At 32.7% G+C, this 22,017-nt stretch overlaps 1 protein-coding gene across 1 annotated transcript in view; it reads left to right on the plus strand.

The window, feature by feature from the left end:
* LOC127546632 (kinetochore scaffold 1) overlaps positions 1 to 21,104 on the plus strand; it is a 51,232-nt gene extending 30,128 nt beyond the window's left edge. Inside the window, exons 5-17 of the mRNA XM_051973651.1 lie at positions 789 to 904; positions 3,934 to 4,024; positions 4,988 to 5,104; positions 6,009 to 6,096; positions 7,801 to 7,875; positions 8,949 to 8,988; positions 9,590 to 9,691; positions 11,369 to 11,469; positions 14,526 to 14,594; positions 14,998 to 15,107; positions 15,301 to 15,419; positions 18,319 to 18,441; positions 19,356 to 21,104. Of these exons, the coding sequence (XP_051829611.1) occupies positions 789 to 904; positions 3,934 to 4,024; positions 4,988 to 5,104; positions 6,009 to 6,096; positions 7,801 to 7,875; positions 8,949 to 8,988; positions 9,590 to 9,691; positions 11,369 to 11,469; positions 14,526 to 14,594; positions 14,998 to 15,107; positions 15,301 to 15,419; positions 18,319 to 18,441; positions 19,356 to 19,470 (1,266 nt within the window). The 3' untranslated portion in view covers positions 19,471 to 21,104. The remainder of the gene's footprint in view (positions 1 to 788; positions 905 to 3,933; positions 4,025 to 4,987; positions 5,105 to 6,008; positions 6,097 to 7,800; positions 7,876 to 8,948; positions 8,989 to 9,589; positions 9,692 to 11,368; positions 11,470 to 14,525; positions 14,595 to 14,997; positions 15,108 to 15,300; positions 15,420 to 18,318; positions 18,442 to 19,355) is intronic.
* Positions 21,105 to 22,017: the final 913 nt, after the last annotated feature.

Raw genomic sequence — 22,017 nt, forward strand, 5'->3', positions numbered from 1 at the left:
AAAGATATGAAAGCAAAATTCATCAAGCAAATTAAAAAAATTTAAACAGTCCAAAAAAAAAAGAAAAGAAAAAGCTTTAATTAAAAAAAAATCATTCTCTTCTTCTTTGTTTTTATCTTGAACTTGCATGTCATTGTAATAGCACTATTTTTCCAATTACAATAAAGGTAGTTTTCAACATTTCACTTTTGTAAGATTTTTAATTGCAAATTTTTTCTCCTTCCCTCCCTTTCCAAGACAGCAAGTACAATTTCATATATGTTATAGATAATTGTTTTAAACATATTTCCTTATTAGTCATGTTGTGAAAGAGCATTCAGAACAAAAGGGAAAAACCATGAGGAAAAAACAAAGGTGAAAATAGTATGCTGTGATCTGCATTAAGTGTCCATAGCTCTTTCTCAGATGCAGATGCCATTTTCTTTTCCAAGACTATTAGAATTGTCTTGAATCACTGTATTGCTGCTGTTATTGTGTATAATGGTCTCCTGGTTCTCGTTTCACTCAGGATATAACTCTTTCCAGATTTTTTGAAATCAGCCTGCCCATCATTTCTTATAGAACAATAATATTCCATTACATTCATATACGATAACTTATTCAGCCACTCCCCTACTGATTTTTTTTATTGTTAATGAAGTGAATCAGAGTATTATTATTGTCTCCATAAACTATACTTCATCAAAATAAGAATTCAGGAAATTTGTTCCTTTATTATATAAATTTCTCCATAATTTTGCATTTCTGAAGTAGTATGGAACTTAACCTTTTTGTTTTCTTTCTTTCAGTTTGCTACAAATGTACCGTCTACACCAAAAGATGTAATGTTAAGCCAATATGTTTACCGGCCCAAAGTACAGATTTATAAAGAAGATTGCCAGGCTCTCCATCAAAAGATTGACAAGTGAGAACACATCATTTGCTTTCTTGGGTGTAGGAAAAGAAACGCTACCTTTTTTTTTTTAACCACCACTTGTAATTAGTGACTTTTGAGTGGGTTCTCCACTTTTAAATTTGTATAAGAAAACATTAACATTACTTTATATATTTCATGTTAAAATTGAATTTGGGAGAACATCTGAAAGTAAAGTAATTCTAGTCAGCCAGCCACCAAATAGTTATTAAATGCTTACTTTGTTTGGGGAAACAAAGAAAGGCAAAACCAAAACGTTTCCTACAAAGAGTTCATGGTTTAATGAGGGAGACAAATATGCAAACAGTTATGTACAAATTATTTACAGGATAAATTTGAGATGATCTCAGAAGGAAAGGCACTCATCAGCTTTTTATTAATGATCTACCCTTGTACAGGGAGCCTTGTGGTAGTCATTATGGAAATTAAATTTACTTTATCAAGTGTTTATTAAATATCTACTCTATATAAGACACTTTGCTAAGTGTGAGAGACATACAGACAAAAGCAAACAGTCCTTCTGTAACTAGAATTCTGGTAGGGGAATATGATTACACAGGATGCAAGATGTTCTTAATCCATATGTAGGACCTTTTAGCCCTCATATACATGTATAAATATACATTTCAGAACACCGGTTCTTCCACTCAAGATTTTATATGCACAAATGTTATAGGAAAATCTAGCAGTTGGTCATAGCTAAAACAGAACTAGGAGATCATTATACACAGCAATAAGATTATATATCTGGAGAATGGATGAGGGAGAAATAATATAAAATAGTAAGACTACATGAAAATTATGATTAAAGAAAAGAATCTTTATACAGTATTATAAGAAACTATTAAGGAAAATTGCCCTAGAGTTCTAGAATAATAAGGTAAAGTAGAAATGGGAAAAAAAAACCCACCAATCACCACCTTAAAGATATCCCAGAAGGAAAACTTATAGGAATATCTTAATCAAGTTTCAAAGCTTCTCAGGTTAAGGAGAAACTTTTGGAAGCAGCAAGAAAAAAAAAATTTTTAATATCATGAAGCTACAATAAGGATTATACAAGACCTAGCAGCTACTATGCTGAAGACCCAGAAGTCTTGGAATGCTACGTTCTGTAGTACAAAAGAACTGGGATTATGACCAAGGGTAACTTACCTTGCAAAATTAAGTATGAGTCTGAATGGGGAAAAAGTGGACATTTAATGAAGTCAAAGACTTTCAGGTTTTTGTGACAAAAACTTAAAGGAAAATCTGATATATAATATCCAAGAGAAATGTAAGGTAAATATTAAAGATCAAATTATAAGGGACTTAAATAAGGTCAAATTTTTACTTTGTATATGTGAAAACATTAGCAATACTCTTAAGATTGTCATTATTGTTTGAGTAGTTTGAAAGAAAGGCATGGGCTGAGCTAATTAGGTGATTCTAAAAAATAAAACTGTAGAGAAAGATAAAAAAGTAATTATCTCATACAAATAAGGCAAAAATGGAAAAACTGATACAGAAGAAGGTAGGATTGGGGAGGGAAGATAACCCTGGAATTTTACTCTCATTATCTCCTTAAAGAGGGAAAAACATACATATCTAGAAGGGTATAAAAGGCTTCTTAATTCAGAAAGAAATAAGAGAAGGGAATGAGATGGGGAGAATGGAGGGACAATTAAAAATCTGGGTAGGTTAAGGAATAGGAGGGTAAAGTAGTATGTTGAAATAACTTCAAAGAGTGAGAAGAGATAGAGTAAATAGAGTGAAAAGGAAAACAAGAAGGAGGAAAATATACCTGTAATTTAGCTTAAACCATAAAACAGAAATGAATAGCATTCTTATGTAGTTTTCTGGAAATATTATAAAATGAAAGATGCACACATATAAAGGGCAGGAGTAGAATTTACTATGTAAAAAGCAGGGATAGTAATCATTATGTTAGACAGTTAAAGATTAAATAGATTTAATCAAAAGTAAAAAATAGAGAAGCTATACTGTGTCAAATACTATAAAATATTGTTTCAATTAATATATTATTCAGTACATAATAAGTACAAAATACTGAAGTATATGCCAATCAAAACAGATACAGGAACTACATGAATATAAAACACTTTTTATACAACAAACTCAGATCTAAAATAATTAAAGTAATATTTTTTGTTCATGAGTAGGTAAAGCTAATGTAGTTTTTAAAATTAGTTTTACCTATCTAATCTGATATTCAATACCATCCCAGTTACTGAGTTAGCCAAAAAAAAAAAAAAAAAAAAACCATCAGGAACTTCAAAGAAACCAGGTGGGAAAATGTAAAGGAACTAGATTCAGCACTATCAAACCTTAAACTTTATTATAAGTCTAGAGCATTGTTGAAGTGTAAAAAGGATAACTTTGGTTATTTTAAATTGAAATTTTCTTGTAAAAATAAAACTTATGTAGCCAAGAACAGAAGGAATGCAGAAAACTGGAAAAATACTTAGTTTCTCAGATAGGTTGTGACTGGGTTGGAATATTGCTAGAGTATTAGAAAAGATAAACTGGTTGATTTAGAAAAACATGGGAAAATTTGAACTTATGAGAAGTTCAGAGAAACATGATAGGAGGAAATAAACATAGTATGATCTTACATATATGTGTATATATGTATATGTATATCTATGTATGTGTGCATATATCCATATTCATTGTAATCTTTTTTAGGGTGTAGGGTGAGGAAAATAAAAAGTGCACAGCATAAAACAAAAGAAAATCAACAAGGAAACAAAGAAAAGCTGGGCAGCTTTGAAAATAATGTATAGTATTATATAGATTTTCTTAAAAAGGAAACATTGTTTTATAATGAATATTCTCTTGTGATGTGCTGTGTACATAGCAATTTTTTTCTTTTCTCATTTTGTATTTATTTAAAATAAAACAAAGTAATAAGTTATTTTTTTTTTGCTTCCTAGCATATTTAGACATCCTTGTTTCTAAAGAATACATGACCAGCTCATTGTTACCTTATTCTCATCAAAATTTTTTTTTAATTGGTTTAGATTAAAGCTTCGTGCTTTGAAACAGGAAAAACTACTGGTGAATGTGAATAGGAGCCTGTGGGAAGTAATGAAGGACTGCTCTGATGAAGAGGTACTTTTATTCTAATGCTGAAACAATATTTGTATGAAATACATAACTCGTAGATATGTAACTGTGATAAATTTTTCTCTTTGAAAAGTCTTTTTTAACATTTTGCAAATGTGACATGAAGTTTACATAAAATCAAATTTTCCCCTTTTATATATCATAATATACTTAGTTAAAGAAAAACTTAGGGCATGAATAATTAGCAAATCATTTAAAACTTGACTGTTAATGATGAAGGTGAACCCTGAAACTTTGTCCCTTTTAATCTATAAATGGAGATTTGGAATCTCAGGCTTTCCCCTGAGAAAGCATTCCTTCCCAGACAAGTTAAGTGGCTTCATTCAATTGGAGATATCAGTCAAATCATCTCTATTGATCTTTTGGGTGTGACTGGGATCCCCTTCAAGAAATTCCCAAGACTCTGGGAAAAAGCCTTCAAAATGATTTTATTCAATTGGAGATCTTGGTCTGATAGCTCAAACTGCTCCCCAGCCCCCAGGCCAAGGCTTACCCATAAAACAGGGGTCTCTTAACCTACTAAGAGAGCTCCTTCTTAGTAAACATCCTTTTCTTAGGATTTTCTTAGAAAAATCCTTTTCTGTTATTCAGACTTTTCGAGTTCACGAATTCGTTCACATTTGACTTGTGTGCCAACCAGAGGGGATTCCCTACCTCAATTCTCACACCTCTGTACTACTAGAGCCACATCATCATTATGTTATATAAAATAACTTATTAGACAATTCAATAGTTTGATGTGGATCTTAGCCTGAGAGTGAAATTCGCAAGACCTGAGTTCTGTACTCAAATACATAAGTGGAATTACATTTACAAAAGAGAAAGGGTTGTAAGAATTAAGCTTGAATCACTAAAGGAAATTCTGTGTTGTTACCCATTTACCATATAGCAGCTGAGTTTACTCCACTTAAATGAGGTTTTCATACAAAACTTTATTCTTTCCTACAGCTGAAAACATTTGGAGTACATCTGAACAAAATGAAATCACGTTTTGCCAAGAAGACTAAAGTTTTTGCTCACCAAGGGAAAGTGGTTTTGTATAGCAAATTGGTAAAATCAGCCAAGGTAATTTTGGAAGAAAAGGAGCAATCAAAATTACTTTTTTTATGGTAGTGGTCATGAAATTGGAAAAGATGTTTGGAGAAATATGGAGAAGATTATGCTGGTAGGGAATAGATTCTAGAATATCTGGCCCATGAATAAAAAGAATTGGTTTGCAAATCTGGCATATTTTGAAAATATCCCCACCCCTGGTGGGTGCTCAAAGGGAGCATGATCCAGGTATCCATTGAGAGCCATCCTTTGTAACTGGTTCTTCAAAAGACAAGATTCTGGTAAATATGTGTCAGGATGCCATTGGTCATAGATCAGTTGATCAAAAGCATCTATTGTGTACCATGTGCCAGGCATTGTGATGAACACTGAGGATACAGATACAAAGAGTAAAATAATCCCTATTTACAAACAGCTTATATTCTAATAGATCATTTTTTCATTATAGTTTTTTATTACAAGATATATACATAGATAATTTTTCAACATTGACAGTTGCAAATCCTTTTGTTCCAACTTTTTCCCTCCTTCCCCCCACCCCTTCCCCCAGATGGCAGGTTGACCAATACATGTTAAATATGTTAAAGTATAAGTTAAATACAATATATGTATACATGTCCAAACAATTATTTTGCTGTATAAAAAGAGTTTGACTTTGAAATAGTATACAATTAGCCTGTGAAGGAAATCAAAAATACAGGCGGACAAAAATAGAGGGATTGGGAATTCTATGAAGTGGTTCATAGTCTAGATCATTTTTCTTAACTTAAGTCTATTATTCTTTCCAAGTTCAGGACAAGAAGTGTATTCTCTTTTCATTCTAAGATGTGCTTTCCTAGCCATCATATCACATGAGCTGTAATAAAGTTTTTTACTTTAACTTGGACTAATCTATTTGCATTTATTTTGTGCCTAGATTGAATGGGAGAAACTTCAGACAAGGATGGATGAGATGGATTCTGTACTCAAAGAAGTGGATACCTGTCTTGCTGCTCTGGACCAGGGTAAAATTTTTGGACCCACGTTTCCAAAGTTGGGAGTTTAGGCAACTCATATCTTTTCTCCTCAGAAATTCTCAGTATTATGAATACTGAAATGGAAATTTAAAACCTTCTATTCTGATGATTCATAACCTAGCCAGCAAGAAAACATACATTCCTTTTTGCTTTTAGAAAATGAACTTGACTCAGCCTAATGATTAAGCCTTTTTAAGTACTGAGTAAATTATTAAATAACCAGTACCCCATGACCTACTGAAAAGACAATGAGCATATAAAGCCACAATTTCACAGCTCTCAGCTGAGATTCAAATTCACAGGTATTTTTTAAGTAGTTTCTTTGTACAAGATATTTACTATTGAGGACACAGACATGTAAAAATAGAGGCTTTCAATAAAAAAATTACTCATTTCTAAGCCTTAACAGAGGTTAAATCAACAAATAGAAAACTCCCTTGTATAGCCTTCTGTGGCATTCTTTTCCAGAGTGTGACTTAGTATTTATAGCACTTAGCACCTCCCTCCATTTATCCCTTCCCTCTCCAGATTTTTGAAGTTCCTTTCTCTGCTATAGAGGATTTAGAAACAAAAAATAATGGATGGGATAAGGAATATTTTGATACAAAAACTTGTGATGTTGTTGATAGTACTCCCTTAATAGTGCAGAACACACCTTATCTTTACAGACGAAATAATGGAAAAAATTGCTGCCTTCAAAGAGTAATCATCAAATCTTACCATGAAAACTATCCTCCTTTTCAACTCCCCAAGAAAGGAAAGAAAATTGCCCTAACACAGACTGTACTTGCTCAAGTATTCAATATGGTCATAGGGAGCCTCCCCAGGACTGAGAACTGGAAAGACCTAAAGAGATATTCTCCAGCATTTATTTTATAGAGGAAATAGGTCCAGAAATATGAAGTGACTTGACCATGGTTAAATAACTATTAAGTAGCTATCAAAATAGTTTTTATCACTGCATCTTCTCATTTTACAACTTGTACTCTTCCCATAAAATTGAGCCAATAGTCAGGAAATCTCTATTAGTAATCATATCTAACCAGCTTAATCACTTTGAAAAGTATAATGTTCCCCCCCCCCAAAAAAAAAAAAAAAAGGGAAAGAAAGAAAAGAAAAATATAATGTTATATGATAGGAAACATGGTGTTCCCTATCACCCCCTTCTTTGTCCCTTCTTATCATCCCTTCCCATGCACTTCACCCCCAAACTGCAGAGTATCATTTTCTGATTGACCAGACAGACCACTTTCTACTGATGAAATCATAGGACAGTTTTGTCAGGAATAGAGAAAAGTTACCCTTCTCCGATGACGTCAGTTACAAAGAAGTTTCATTTTAACATTTCACTGCTTATTGATATTGTCTGGAACAATATTACACCATTTATGCCTGTACAAAAAAAAAATGCTAGCTAGGTCGCAGATATCTCAAAATAGTCCTTGGAAAAATCTTATTTTACTGTTAGAGCTTAAATAACATTTGAATGTTTCTTCATTAGTATTATTCTTCATTGGCATCATCATCCAGTGTTTTGTTTCTAGAAGAAAGATTGTTCTTATGTACTTTGTGTGTAAAAAAAGATGCCATTCTTCTACTCGTTCTCTTTTAAGCCATTGATTCTCAGTACCTGTAGATACATTGAAAATGCTTATTGACAAAGGTACTCTTAACACATTTTTTTTCCTTTAGAAATTAAGAATTTGGACAAGAATAAAGAAGATATGCAGACAGAGTGGGATTCTGAAATGTTAGCTACAGAGAAAGGTAATTATACTAGTTAATGGGAAAATATTTTAACTGAGAAAAGTTTTTTTAGGGCTCAATTTTATGTAACAGTAATCACTTTATAATTAAAATGACTAATGTAGCATATTATAGCATAAAAGGGATTTTGATCACACTATTTCTTTGAAATAAATGCAAATTTTTGTTTTAACAGGTAGTCACCTGGAATTTTCAGTGAAATTGTTTTGTTTTGCTTTGTTTTTATGATAGGAAACATAATTGCCCAGAGAGTTTTTCCTAAGAGATATGTAGAAATATGTCTATTATGTACTTCAAAGGCTGTAGAATCATACATACTCTTTGACCTAGCAATATTACGGATAGGCATATATCTCAAAAAAGTTTGTTTTTTTTTTTTAAAGGAAAAGGATCTATAATATATAAACATTTATAGCAAGTCTTTTTTAGTGGCAAAAAATTGGAAATTGAGGGAATGCCCATCAGTTGGGGAATGGCTGAATAAATTGTGGTATGTGATTACAATGGATTATTGTTGTGTTATGAGAAATGATAATCAGGATGCTCTCAAAAAAACCTGGAAAGATTTCCATGAGCTTTTGGAAGGTGAAATGTACTGTGTGCAAAGCAACAGCAATACTATAAGATGATCAACTGTGAATGATTTTGCCATTCTCAGCAGCAATACAATGATCCAAGACAAGGATTTATGATGAAAAATGCTATCCATCCCCAGAAAAAGAACTGATTGTGTCTGAATATAGATTGAAGCTTACGTTTTTTTACTTTATTTTTCTTTGAAGTTATTTTAGTGGGGAGGGACAATCTATATCTTACAATTTGACTTAAGGAAGTGTTTTGCATAACTTCACATGTGCCTTCTCAATGGGGGGGGTGTGAGGAGGGAAGAAGGGAGAGAATGTGGAACACAAATGTTTTAAAAAGTTGTTTTACATGTAAAACTGGGGGAAATAAGATATTAAATAATGGGGGAAGAAAATGTTCATTAGGAATATAATTTTTTTTTCTTTTCTCTATCTCTTTTTTGCCCCCTCTTTTCTCTATCTCCATTTCTTTTCTCTTCTCTCTCTCAGAATTAGAACAATTACAAGCTGAAGAAGAGAAACTCAAGAGGTAAGCCTTCAATTTTTATATTTGCTAGCATAGTATCAAAGTTCATGAAACAAATGGTATTTAACCTCCAAAAGCTGGTTTAGTTCCAAACCAATTTGGGGTGTGGATCTTACTAACTTCTTGGATCAGGGCTTTTGTTTCATTTTGAAATCATTCCAGAGAATCACTTGTTTCAGTTGATGATTGTTTTTGAAACTGGACTTACATAGAGTATTGTTTTAAATCTGTTGTAAAACAGACCCAAACATTTCCATCAAAACAGTTTTTGAGGAATTCAAATGTAGCAACAAAGACATTCATCAGTCTTTAACTTTATGAGGATAAGAATCAGGAAGATTAAATATTTCTCTTCTTATCCCCCAGTTTCTTAAACTGTGGCTTGTGATCCAATATGGTAGTCAGAAAATGATGATTTATTATTAGTAATGTTTTATTTTCATAGCTATTTTATATACCGATATATCTGGAGTCATGTAAAAATTTTTCAGGTTAAAAGGAGCTGCATGTAAAAAAAGTTTAAGAATCCTTGCTATACCCCACATATATTCATGGATTCTGGAGTTTATACTAAAGGGTCATCTTTCCAATTTTTTTCCTATAGGAATATATCAGAATTGGAGATACAGAGCCAGCAGGCACTTGCCCAAATAAACAGTCTACAAAGAGAAGCAGATAGAAGTAAGGAATGCCTGGAAAAATTCAAGTAAGGAAAAACATCTCCTTTATTCAATTAAATTCAACAAACACTTATTGTATTTCTCTTGCCTCACCCTTTCCTCCATGCTTCCCTTTCCATTTTCTGAAATGAAAAACTGATCAAATCAACTCTGGCCTTGTGTTCAGATTGGGTATGTCAGGCTATTCTCTTTGGGCCCATTTACTTTCCCTGTAAACTTTACAGATTAGGATGCTCCTTTCCTGGCCACTACTTCCCTGTGAAGTAGTGCCTTAAAGGCAGGAAATTTCTTTGCTTTTACAATGGTGTTCTCAGTGTTAGGCAAATAGTAAGCACTTTATCGAGTGATTTTCATTCATCCATCCATGACATTGTGGTAGGTACTAAGGATACAGAGACAAAAATGATATAGTCTCTTCTTTAAAGGAACTTGCAATGTACAATGGAGAGATATATAAACACCTATTTAAATCCAAGGTAATTTGAAAGAAAGCAAGCATTTAACAATAGCTAGGTGGAGGTAACTGAACTGAACCTTATGGAAAAATAAAGATTCTGAAGGTCAGCAGAAGGAATGTTCTTAGTAGAGAGAGAGAAAGAGACACAGGAGCCTTCACTGCTGAGTTTGGAGAACCTTTGTCAGATTTGCCTGCAGTGTAGAATGTCTTAAAGAGCCATGGAAAACAAGCCTGGAAAAGTGGTTTTGATTCAGATGTGAGGAGCTTTACATTCCAGCATGAAGAAATTTGTATTTAATTGTAGAAATAATATGGGAGCTTTAGAAAAACATGGAAAGACTTGCATGAACACAAAAAACAACATGAGCAGAACCAAGAGAATCTTATATTCAATAACAGCAATGTCATTCAGTGAATAAAAATGAATGATTTAAGTTATTTTGAGTATTATGTTATAGATGCTCACATCAACTACAAAGGACCTATGAAGGAAGATGCTATCCATCTCCAGAGAAAGAACCTATAAGTAGCAATATATATAGTATGATGTTGTTTTATATATATATATTTGTAATTAATGGTGGGTCTTTTCTAGTGTGGCGAGTGGGAGGGAGAAAAAAATCAATGTACAGAGCAGAGAGCAAGCGAAAACTCAAGGAAGCACAGAAAAGCAGAATAGCTTTGAAAATACAAAGTGGAGATTCATGATTTCACATTGAATCCTCTTTGTATTGTGTTATTTTCATGGAAATGTGGGGGTTTTTTTGTTGTTATTATTTCGTTTTTTTTAATCTTTAAAATGAATTTTTTTTAATTTCAAAGAATAAGGAGCTACTGAAAGCTTTTGCTCTTCTTTCTTTCCACAACTTAAAGATATAGCTTCACACTACTTAAATATTTGGCATCACATTCCCAGAGGAAAGAGTACCTACCCACCTGATACAATTTTTATTAGATTAGATATGATTTTGTTATTATCTTAAAAAAAAAAAAAAAAAAAAAAGAGGCACCATGAAGTAAATACCCAACGTCAGAATCACAGAGTCATAGGCTTAAAGCCCACCTCTGACCCTGGGACCCTGGACAAATCACTTATTTTCTCTCAGCACCCTGGGAAGCCTCTTCCCAGGCTATATAAGTCACACTGCATTGCTAGAGGAAGTTTCCTCCCTGGGAGTTCCCTCTACCAAAGGTTCATTCAAAGATCCTGGTAGTTTGATTATTTTTGTTTGTTTGTTTATTCTAGCTTCTCAGAGTGGGAGATTATTGAATGGAGTGATAGCCAGGCTATATTCACTTTTCTTTATGACTCAATAGAGCTCACCATCACCTTTGGAGAGCCTGTGGGTAAGTAGTAAAAGCAATCTGATTTTATTTTATAACCATTTATATGTGAGGAGGAATACATCATAAAACTCCATGATTAAATCCATTCAGGATTTAAATCTTAATTTTAAATATGCAAGGAAATAAAAAGCAATATGGTAGCAACATGTGTTGATGCTGCAGGCTCACATAAAAGAAAACATTTGTTGATTGAAAATGTCATCATTTTAGAGTTTTCACAGGTGTTTACCTGTTGCTAATAGAGAACAAATTAATGCATGGATAGACAAAGAAATTGTTTAATTCTATCATCTTTTTTTAAAACTATTTTTATTGCTATGAACTTGATAAATGTCAACAAATTTGAACATTTTCTTTAATTCATGTGACATGATTCCATACAGATTTGTTTGTGTTTTTTTAAGTATATACTGTACCAATTTTAGAACAGTATTTCCAACATTGCCTAATATAGATACTTCTCTCCTGGACTTCTTTTCTCTGCTTTTTTTTTTTTTTTTTTTTTTTTGGGGGGGGGGGGTGTTATGTTTTCTTGATATTCTTTGTTTGGTATTATTATTATTATTATTCTCATACACTCTTAACACTTCCCCTAATATTCAAGAAATAAAAGCACTCCATTTCTCCATAACAAATAACTATATACAGTCCAAATCCATACATTAATTATGTCTAAAAATGTGTGTTTCCTTCTGAACCTTTAGCCTCCCCTTTTCACTGAGATATAAAACATGAATCATCACCAGTTTTCTGGAGTCATATTTGGTTGTTGCATTGATCATAGCTCTTAAATCTTTCAGGTTTTTCCTTTAAAATTTTGCAGTCATTGTAAAAATTGTTCTGGTTCCATTTATTTCACTGTTTCAATTAATACAAGACCTCTGAGGTTTTTTCTACAGCCAATTCTTTAGACCTGGCAGTTCACATTATGCCATTAAATTAATATGCCATAATTTGTTCAGTCACTTTGATGGATACCACTTTGTTTCCATTTTTTAGCTAAGCCAAAAGGTGCCATTATGAATTTTTTTGCATTTGGTTCCTTTTTTTCATCTTCTTGGTGTATGTTCAATAATTATACACTGAAGCCAAGCAAATGCATAATTTAGTGACCTTTTCTGTATTTCATATTGCTTTCCAAAAATGATTAAATTAATTTACAGCTCCACAACGAGGGCAGGCAATTTAGAGAGGAGAAAAATTCTAATTCTATCATCTAATAATAGTTTCAAAAAAAATCAATTTCAGAGACATAGACTTACCTAAATTCTACTGCTAAACAGTTTTAAATCTCACCCTAGGAAAACAAGATTGGTGTTAAATAATAATTTTCTCATCTTGTGACTTGGTCCTAACATTGCTTCACTGATCATAAACCAAGATATTATTCAGATGTGACATGTTTTATAGAAGAATTAATAATGTTTTAGTGCAATTCTCTATCTCAGTTCATTTATCTTACAGATGAAAAAAAGGAAGATTCAGAGAAGTTAAGAGACTTGTCCAAGACATCACCACTTGTATTTGTGCTTTGTTTTATTGTACTGTGCTGAGATCTCATGAAAATATTGATTCATCTTGCATATATTTTTAGACTTTTAAATAGTCATGTGAATAGAATGATGGATGTAGAGACAGGAAGACTTACATTAGAATCTTTCTCTGACACTCACATTCTGTGAGACAATGATCACTTAACCTTTCTGAGCCTCATGTCAATGTTAACAAATGTCAACAATTAAAAAGACCTAATAGAACATTTTGGCTCTTTATCATGTCTTCAGAAGGATTATCTGCCGATAATAATGTAGATGATGAAAAATTTGCAGACTTTTTTGAGCATAGAATGCTCTTGTCAAAATCCTATTGGAAATTTCTTATATAAAACATTTCCAGTCTTTACTTTTCACCAGCAAACTTGGTGCATGTTAGAGTTAGTAGAAGGTTAAAGTAAGATAATTTTCTAGAGGGCACAAAAAATACTTGTAAGAAAACTTTGGCCTTCTGGAGGTAAGGAATGTCTTTTACTATACCTAAAATTAAACTGGCACTTCTTATTGATAACAAAGAAATGGAAATGAAATATATGCCACGGGTAGGGATAGCCAAACAAGTTATGGTACATGAATGAAATAGAATAATATTGTACCATGAGAAGTGATGTTTATAAAGAATTCAGAGAAGCTTGGAAGATTTTGTATGAACTGATGCAAAGTGAAGAAAGCAGAACCAGGAATGTTGTATACACAATGTCTTAAACAACGTAAACAAAATAATAAATTGAAATGGCATACTATTTATTTGATTAAAATACTAAACTTGGTCCCAAAGAAGAGTTTAAAAAATTACACTCACCTTTCTTCATCACAAGGCAAAAAACTATGGATATAGAATATTGTATATACTGTCAGGTACTGTTAGTCATATTCAACATAGTGATGTTTTTTTCCTAAATTGCTTTTTTTTTTCTCTTTCACTTTTCAATAAGATACCTAGCTGAATAGGAAAAGAGATATATGCAGAAATGAATGTGATATAAAAATAAAATGTGTTCCTCAAAAAGGCATTGATTAAAAATAAGAATAAGATGGCATATGGATTTTTATCAGTAAAGTAAGTGCCATGAACACTTACATGGTCGGTATTAGTTTGCCTCTTGTTCTTAAACCATTTATAGGTAAGTCTTTATTATGTCTTAGTAATGATGCCATTGAAAGTTATTCTTAAGTATATGTTAGATTTCCCTCAATTTTGAAAAAATCTCCTTAAACATACTCAAAACCAAAAATCTGGAGAAAAAATTAAAATTGAAATCAAATTGTTTAATCTAGTAGTAAATTTGGTAGGGACTGAACCTGTGATATTTCAGTGTTATAGAAAACCTCCTGGTCCATACAAGTTTTAAAAATTTTGGTAATTAATAGGTTAATTCTACTAGTTAATCAAACTCATCTATGTAAAGCTTATTTTATATAGCTCAGATTTTGCTGTGTATGTGATTCAAAGCTAGTTAATAAGGGAATTAGGAAATGACTTTTTCTCCTGACTTTTCCTAGACGATCTTCCTTTCCTGAACAAGGCTTGCAGAAAGATTATTGGCGTAAACTTTGAAACTCTGCTGCATGGTATGACTTTGAACATTTGTTTCTAAAATTAGAACTTTCAACTCTACATTATTCCTTGAGGTCTGTGCTTCATGGGCTGTTGCAAAGTTAATACAATTTGAAATTTCTGTGCTTGAATCACTGTATAGAGATCATCAATGTGGCTTTTAAAATTTAAAAAAAAAAAAACAAACTTTCTTATATTTGGTTCCAAGGAATGGTTTTGATATTTTTACAGTTACGTCCTACATAAGTATTTCCTACATTATCCAAATTAACAGTTATAAAGTTTTTCTTTCACATGACTAAAAGTCAGAATGAAAGGATATTCATTTGTACAGAGCTTTGTGAGATTGTTATCTAGCCACCTATAAGGAATAAACTCAAATAAAACTTGAAAAATTACTCTATTTTATTTTTGCAGAAAAAAAAGCTCCCCCATCATCACTGTTAGTGCATAGACTCATTTTTCAGTTCATTGAGGATCAGGAATCATGGAGGAATAAATGCATAACCCAGCATCATGTGCCTAAGGTAAAATCTAATTGCAGAATCTCAGGAAAAATAAGTAGTGTCATCTGCCCCTGAAGGCTGACTTAAAACTGGATACAGAATTGGAATTTCTGAAATAGTAGTCCATCTTTTGGGGGAGCTTTGAACTCCACAGAAAAAAGGTACTAAAGGCAAAAAATTATTTTCAGTCTCATTTATCTTCCTGTTTCTCCAGATGCTACAAGAGATTTCATTGGTAGTAAACCGTTGCAGACTCCTGGGAGAAGAGATTGAATTTCTAAATAGATGGGGACCAAACTATAACCTTATGAACATAGATGTGAATAATACTGAGTAAGTAGTTATTAGAGAAAGCTACTGTAGTTATGATTATTGATTTTAATGTTAATTATGCATCCAAAATATAGTTCTATACCTAGCTCTCAAGGCAATGCCCCTAGGTATATTATTGTGAGTAATATCTGCATAAGCATAAAATGACTGAAAGTTTTAAGAAGTTTCCTGATTCTATCTGTTTTTTTCACCATCTTGGGGCATCCAGGGAATCTCAGTCAATCAATCATCAAATATTTATTGGTGTCTACTATATACTAGTCACTGAACCAGGCTATAAAGGGACAAATGCAAGAGTGCTGTCAAAGAGCTTATATATCAGTGGAGTTAACATGTAGATCCATACAAAATATATAAGGTTAATTGTCATTTGAACTGAGTCTTGAAGGAAATTAGAGGTTCTGTTCAAGTGACTCCTATGTGTCAATTCCAGAGGGAAGAGTAGATTTTGAGGAAAAAAATAGTAAGTTCTTTTTGAATATAGTGAGTTTAGGATACTTGTGAGACAACCCATTTTAAATGGTCATTAAGCTATAAACAGGTAAAAGCAATAAGCATTTATTATGTACTTACTGCGTGCTTGGCACTGTGGTTAAGTGCTAGGAATACAAAGAAGTCAAAAACAGTGTCCTCCCTTAGGAAGCTCACATTCTAATGAGGGAGATAACATGGAAGCAACTCTATATATTGCTTATATATTGGAGCCGATCATAAAGAGAAGGCTTGTAGGGAACCACTAAAGTTCTCTTACCAAAAAATGGAATTTGAGCTGAGATTTGAAGAAAGCCAGGAGGTGGAGATGGTGACAACATTCTAGGCAGAAGGGATGGTCTGTGGACATTCAAAGAATTGGGAAATGGAGTATCATGTGGGAGAAACAACAAGGAGGCCATTATCACTGGGAGCATGGGACATTCTTGCAGTCTTTCTCTGCACAACATGGTATATTTAGCTCTGAGGTTGTATATGTATTGCAGTCACAGTGAACAAAAATAAAGTAACAAAATCTTCTTACCTTAGTGTTATTTTTATGTGTCATTTGTAGTTAACTTGATAATGACTCAATAATTTCTTGAAAGCAAGTTTTTCTAAGAATACCATCTCCTTCCAAAGTAAATGAAGTCATCCCTTTGGAGTAGCTTTGGAATATGTTTTGCTGTTGTTTAAAGAATAGTCACAATAGTAACCCTGTTGCAGATGTTCTGCCTTCTGTTCTTTCAAATCCCTTCAGAGAAGAAAACATTGTGCATCTACCAGTTCATTTTACTAATGAAATGGAGAGAAGTGTAGCAAGTGGTTCACTATACATTTCAACAGGCAATTTTTGGCACCTTTGGAGTGAGGCACTAGTAATCGTATCCATTACTTCTTTCTTTCTTTTTCCTCCTCTCCTTTTCTACTTTGCCATGCAATGTTTCTTCTCTCTTTCCTTTTCTCTCACATGGTTTTTTTAGGCCTGTCAGTTGCCACTGGTAAGTATTGCTTAGTCCTACTATGTAGCACTATAGATAAGGAGGATGCTAACTAGGGCTTAGAGAGTAGTAATAGATGGAACACTGAACTCGAGTCATAGTTCCAGGTACACGAGACACCATTTGACAGTGATATGACCAGAGAGCCAACATTAACCTAATTCACTTTAGACAGCATTTATTACGTATCTACTTTTTGCAAGGTACTGGGAATACAGACACAAGAACAAGATACTCTCTCTGCCTTTGAGAACTTAGTTCTTCTGGGAGGATAAAACATATGCACAGATAAGTAAATATAAATATATACAGAATTGTACAAAGTAATTTCAAAAGAGAGAAAATACTTAACAGCAGGAGGTATCAGAACAGATCTGATATAGAAGTTCTCACTGGAGATGTGCTGGAATTTTAAGAGGGAATGTATTTCAGGCAAGAAGGGCTTATGTAAAGGCATATAGATGGTAGTTGTCAATTTGTGTACATGAGCCAGTAGAAAGCCAATTTGACTGGAATTGAATATGCATGAATGATGAGTAAGATGAAATTATAATGGAAAGGTAGGTAAGAACCACATTGTGGGGGTCTTTAAATGCCAGACTGAGGATTTTGTATTTTGTCCTAGAGGCAATAGAGAAAGATTTCTGGGTAGGACAGTGACCAGATCTGTGTTTTAGGAAAATGTTTGGTATCTGTATGGATTGAAGAGGGAAATCATTTCTGGGTTTTAGTTTTCACATTTAATAAATAAGTGTAATATTATGCCGGGCAGAATAAGGTACTAGAGTAACAATATCACTATACAATATCACATGAATGTAAAAAGTAAATTGGGGGGGGAAATGTGATATGAAAATCTAAGGTACTTATATAAAAATGATGTTACAAATTAATGATTGATTTTGCCTTTTGTCACATTCTAAAATCTCAAGAGTTAGGAGGGAAATCAGAGGTATTCTAGTGTAAACCCTATTTGAGTAGGAATTCTTTTTATAACAGCCTCTCCTAGAAACCTTCAGGGATGAAGAGCTCACCATTTTCTTTACTTTTCAAGAGCTCTAATTAGTTACAAGTAACTATAATTTCCTTTTTAAAGCAAAATTCTGCCTTTTGAATACTTTTCACTATTGTTACTAGTTCTGCCCTTTAAATATAAGCAAAACCCATATAATTCCATTTTCCACATGACAGCCTTTAACTTGACAGTGATAATGTCTCCACTAAATCCTGTCCTCTTATAATTTCACTTTTCCTTAATCAGCTGAGATTAAGGCCTTCAGTGGAGATAATCTCTGAAAATTCATTATTGAAATCATAGATTATTACTGAAATTTTAGAATAATTTTAAAGATAAGATTTCTAAGATCTTTAAGATCAGACCAGAATGCTTAATTTAATGAAATTTTTGTGGATCTTGTCTCTTACAGACTAAAGCTCTTATTCTCTAGCACTGCTGCTTTTGCAAAGTTTGAATTGACACTGACTCTTTCAGCCCATTATCCATCTGTCCCATTATCTTTCACCATTCAGAACATCATTGGGAACATTAGGTGAGTAAAACAAAAAGGGGAAATTTAATAGGGCTCTGCTGCTAAATTCTCAAGATTTTACTTGGAAATCCCTGTAATAGATCCACTGAAGCAGTGTGGAAGTTAAGTGAGCTGGAGCTTATCTTGGCACATTGCCTCATGACAAATGATTTCTTTGCCAAAATGAAATGATTTCTTTGTGAAATGTTGCACCTTTAATACCTGGATTATCTACACTGGTTACATATGATGCTGCCCCCAATGTCTCATTTTTTTTTTTTTTTTTTTTAGTAAGGAGCTGTTGGACTCTTTGACTCAGGGCTCAGAGTTACATATTTTATATATTTTTGTCTTTAAGATATTAGCTAGGTGAAGGCATATGTTTATATTTCCCAACCACCCCAAATTCTCTCTTGCATCCCTTTGACTCTGTTAGACAACCTCATTCTAGCATCCTCTTTGAAACTCAGACTTCTAGAGCTTGAAACTTGCTTTCAATCTAATATCTCCAATGGGGAATCTGCTGTGGATTTGGAAAAATCCTACACATCTATGGGTTCTGATTTTCATAAAATCTAGAGACAATATTAACAGCTCTAGAAACTGAACTGTTGGCACCTGCTGCAGAATCTGAAACATGTATACTTCTTGTATTAGCCCAAACTTACTTATTTGATTGAGCCACACTTTAAAAGATCCAATCCAAACTCTGATATGGAGTGAACCTTATTAATTCTTTAAGTTTAATCCTAATGAACTAAGAAATGACAGACCCCAAAATATATACCTACCAAAAAGTTTCAGTAATTCTTCTGATCATTAGACACTTCCCCAACTAACTACACAATTGTGACTTTTAGTGCTCCATTAAAAAATTAATCATTTGAATTGGGAATGCAGATTTCCAGAAAATTTTCTTCTCTTTTTAATCACAGCCAAGATCAAATTGCTGCCATTTTGTCTAATGTGCCATTGGATAACAACTATCTGAAGACAGCAGTCAAGTGCATTTACCGAGATCTCCTCCAAGGCCCTCAACTTCATCACTAGAACCACCACCAGAACAACTATAAATAACTAAATTTTTCCATCATGTGCTGTTCAGCTTTAATTCTGATATATTGGAAGCAAACTTGATAGAGCTTTTGCTAGTTATATTATTTTTATATTTAAACTACTATATTCTAGGATATGTTCACCTCTTTATCAGCCTCTCTTTCTTCCATTCACTAACAGCACAATACTATGCTAGCTATGCTAAGTCAATTGGATACCTAGAAGAAAATGTCTTTAAACTGTACTGGAATTCTGGTCTCTGATGAGTACTGTGGGATATAAGAAGAAAATTATTTCAGAAAAAATTTTCTTCTGCTATCTCCAGATATTCTGGCTTCTACTTGACAGCTTGTTTCTAGTATAGAAAAATTGTATTTCCCAACATTGAGACAGTGCTAAAGACTATCAAGCTCATTTCTCTCCATTTCAGGAGTATTACTTCCAAAATGGAAACCAGTGAACCCACAGTTTTTGAAATGGTTCCGTCTTTTCCAGAGGGATTGTCTTCCTCTAATTGTTATCATATAGTGTCTGCTGGTGGTAGCAATTGTCTTGACTATTTAAAGTGTATTCCAGTGTTCATTTTCACCTAGGATTGTGTAAATACTTATTTGTGGTACTTAAATAATATAGTAATACATAGGTTGGTATCCTTCTTCTAGCCTAGGCTGTCAGGCTTTTTTCATTTTGCTGAAGATTGCTTTATGACAAAATTACCATCTTTTTGTTAAATCACTTTTAGTATTCATTTGACTACATATCACACCATAACTTCTACTCAATTCTGAGACAAGTGGTAATAACAAAAACCCCAGCTCCACTCCAAAAGTCTAATCTTTAATTATAAAATGAATGGTATGGCATTGTGAAGTATACAAATTTAGACCCAAAACAAAAAACTCCTTTTCTATACATACTTTTAGTGAAATACAAGTTGTATCCTTTTAAATGACTTTTTTTCATTGTTAAGAAATGAATTAATATTACACTTTGTTTCTACTATCATCTTTTTGAGTTGAGTTATTACTTCTAAGGTCAAGTTAAAATCTCATATATTACACATGCAATCTTCCTCTAATTAATTTCAAGTTATAAAACAAATATTAATTTAAAAGGCCAAGTGGTTTTCTCACTGTAGAAATCAGAATTCATCTTTTAAAATTGTGTACAAAGACACAAAATTTTATTTGCCATAAATATTGCTATTTGAATTCACTTTTTCTGTGGGTTCCTTAGAAAACTGCTTTAATATTACTCACAGTATCATCTTGCTCTGTGTTATCACCACCTATTCCATGAGTCTCAAATACTCTTATTGGGGGAGGGGATTTAATTTCTATAGCCCTAAATAGTAGGGTTCTGGTTTTTGTATGATAGTAATTGCTTATGAACTGCTTCAAAGAGAATAAATTGTTATAGTAATAGCCTCAGCTTTCCTAAACTTTTTTTGTTTGTTTCAGCATATTTATAAAAACTTAACATTTCTGCAGTTGTATTTGTTGAAAGCTTTGGCTGTTTGTTTTTATATAATTATTTGGTATGTTTTCCTTCAATGATTGGAATAATTTTGTACCATTAAAAAATTCATTGAAAATATTCTGTAGTAAATAAATAATGTCTGTACATGATGGAACTTGTGAGAAGTTCTTTGGAGATAAGTTAAAGAAAGCAAAAGGTCATTAGAAACGCCTTGCTAGGGGCCAAGCTAAGATTATAGCTAGCAGGGAGTCATGTGGAAACAAAACTTTCAAAAAACTAAGGGAAAAACTATTCCTGTCATTCAAGGAACCTGTCATTTTTCTGAATTGAAATAAGGATTTGAGAAGGAAACTCTCAGGAGTTAACTCAGTCTTACTATTTTGAACAAAAGCTGTATGCTTCAATTTAGACATTTTTTGGCTAGTTTATTTCCAATCCCATAATTATTCTTTAAAATTCACAACTCAATAGATATTTACTGACCATCTATCTATCAATCAAATATGCAGGCCTGTGCTAGAAATCATAAGTCATATAGGAATACAAACAGATGTCCCTCTTCTCAAAAAGTTTATACAACAATTGAAAAAGAAAATGTGTGCACATTCAGACATTCAGTGAGTACACATGAAGCAAATTTAAAAGATTACATGATTAATTAGTAATTTGTGTAGTTAAAGGCAATAAATACAATAGGAATTTAAAGATGGAAGATATAAATATAGACTGAAAAAATTAAAAATTTTTATTTACATGGGAGAACTTGATCAGGAAAAACATTTTGAAAGGAGAGCAATCGATAGCAGTTTGAATAAAGGCATGTAGATGAGATCATTCTAAGATCATCATAATGATAATACAAATTAAAGAACAACTAACACAAAATAGACCTTAAATTATGTGGTTGGTGAGTTTATGAGTTTGTTGAATTGTCCATAGTAACCAGCATTCCCATTTAATTTGAATTAGAGCCAAAAGTGTGTCAGTTACTGACAAGATACCATAAGTGCCTAAAAGGAGATTTTTAGTTGCTAGTTTGATAATGTATATATTGACCCACCC

Source organism: Antechinus flavipes, chromosome 2 (assembly GCF_016432865.1).
Source record: "Antechinus flavipes isolate AdamAnt ecotype Samford, QLD, Australia chromosome 2, AdamAnt_v2, whole genome shotgun sequence".
Taxonomy (NCBI): domain Eukaryota; kingdom Metazoa; phylum Chordata; class Mammalia; order Dasyuromorphia; family Dasyuridae; genus Antechinus; species Antechinus flavipes.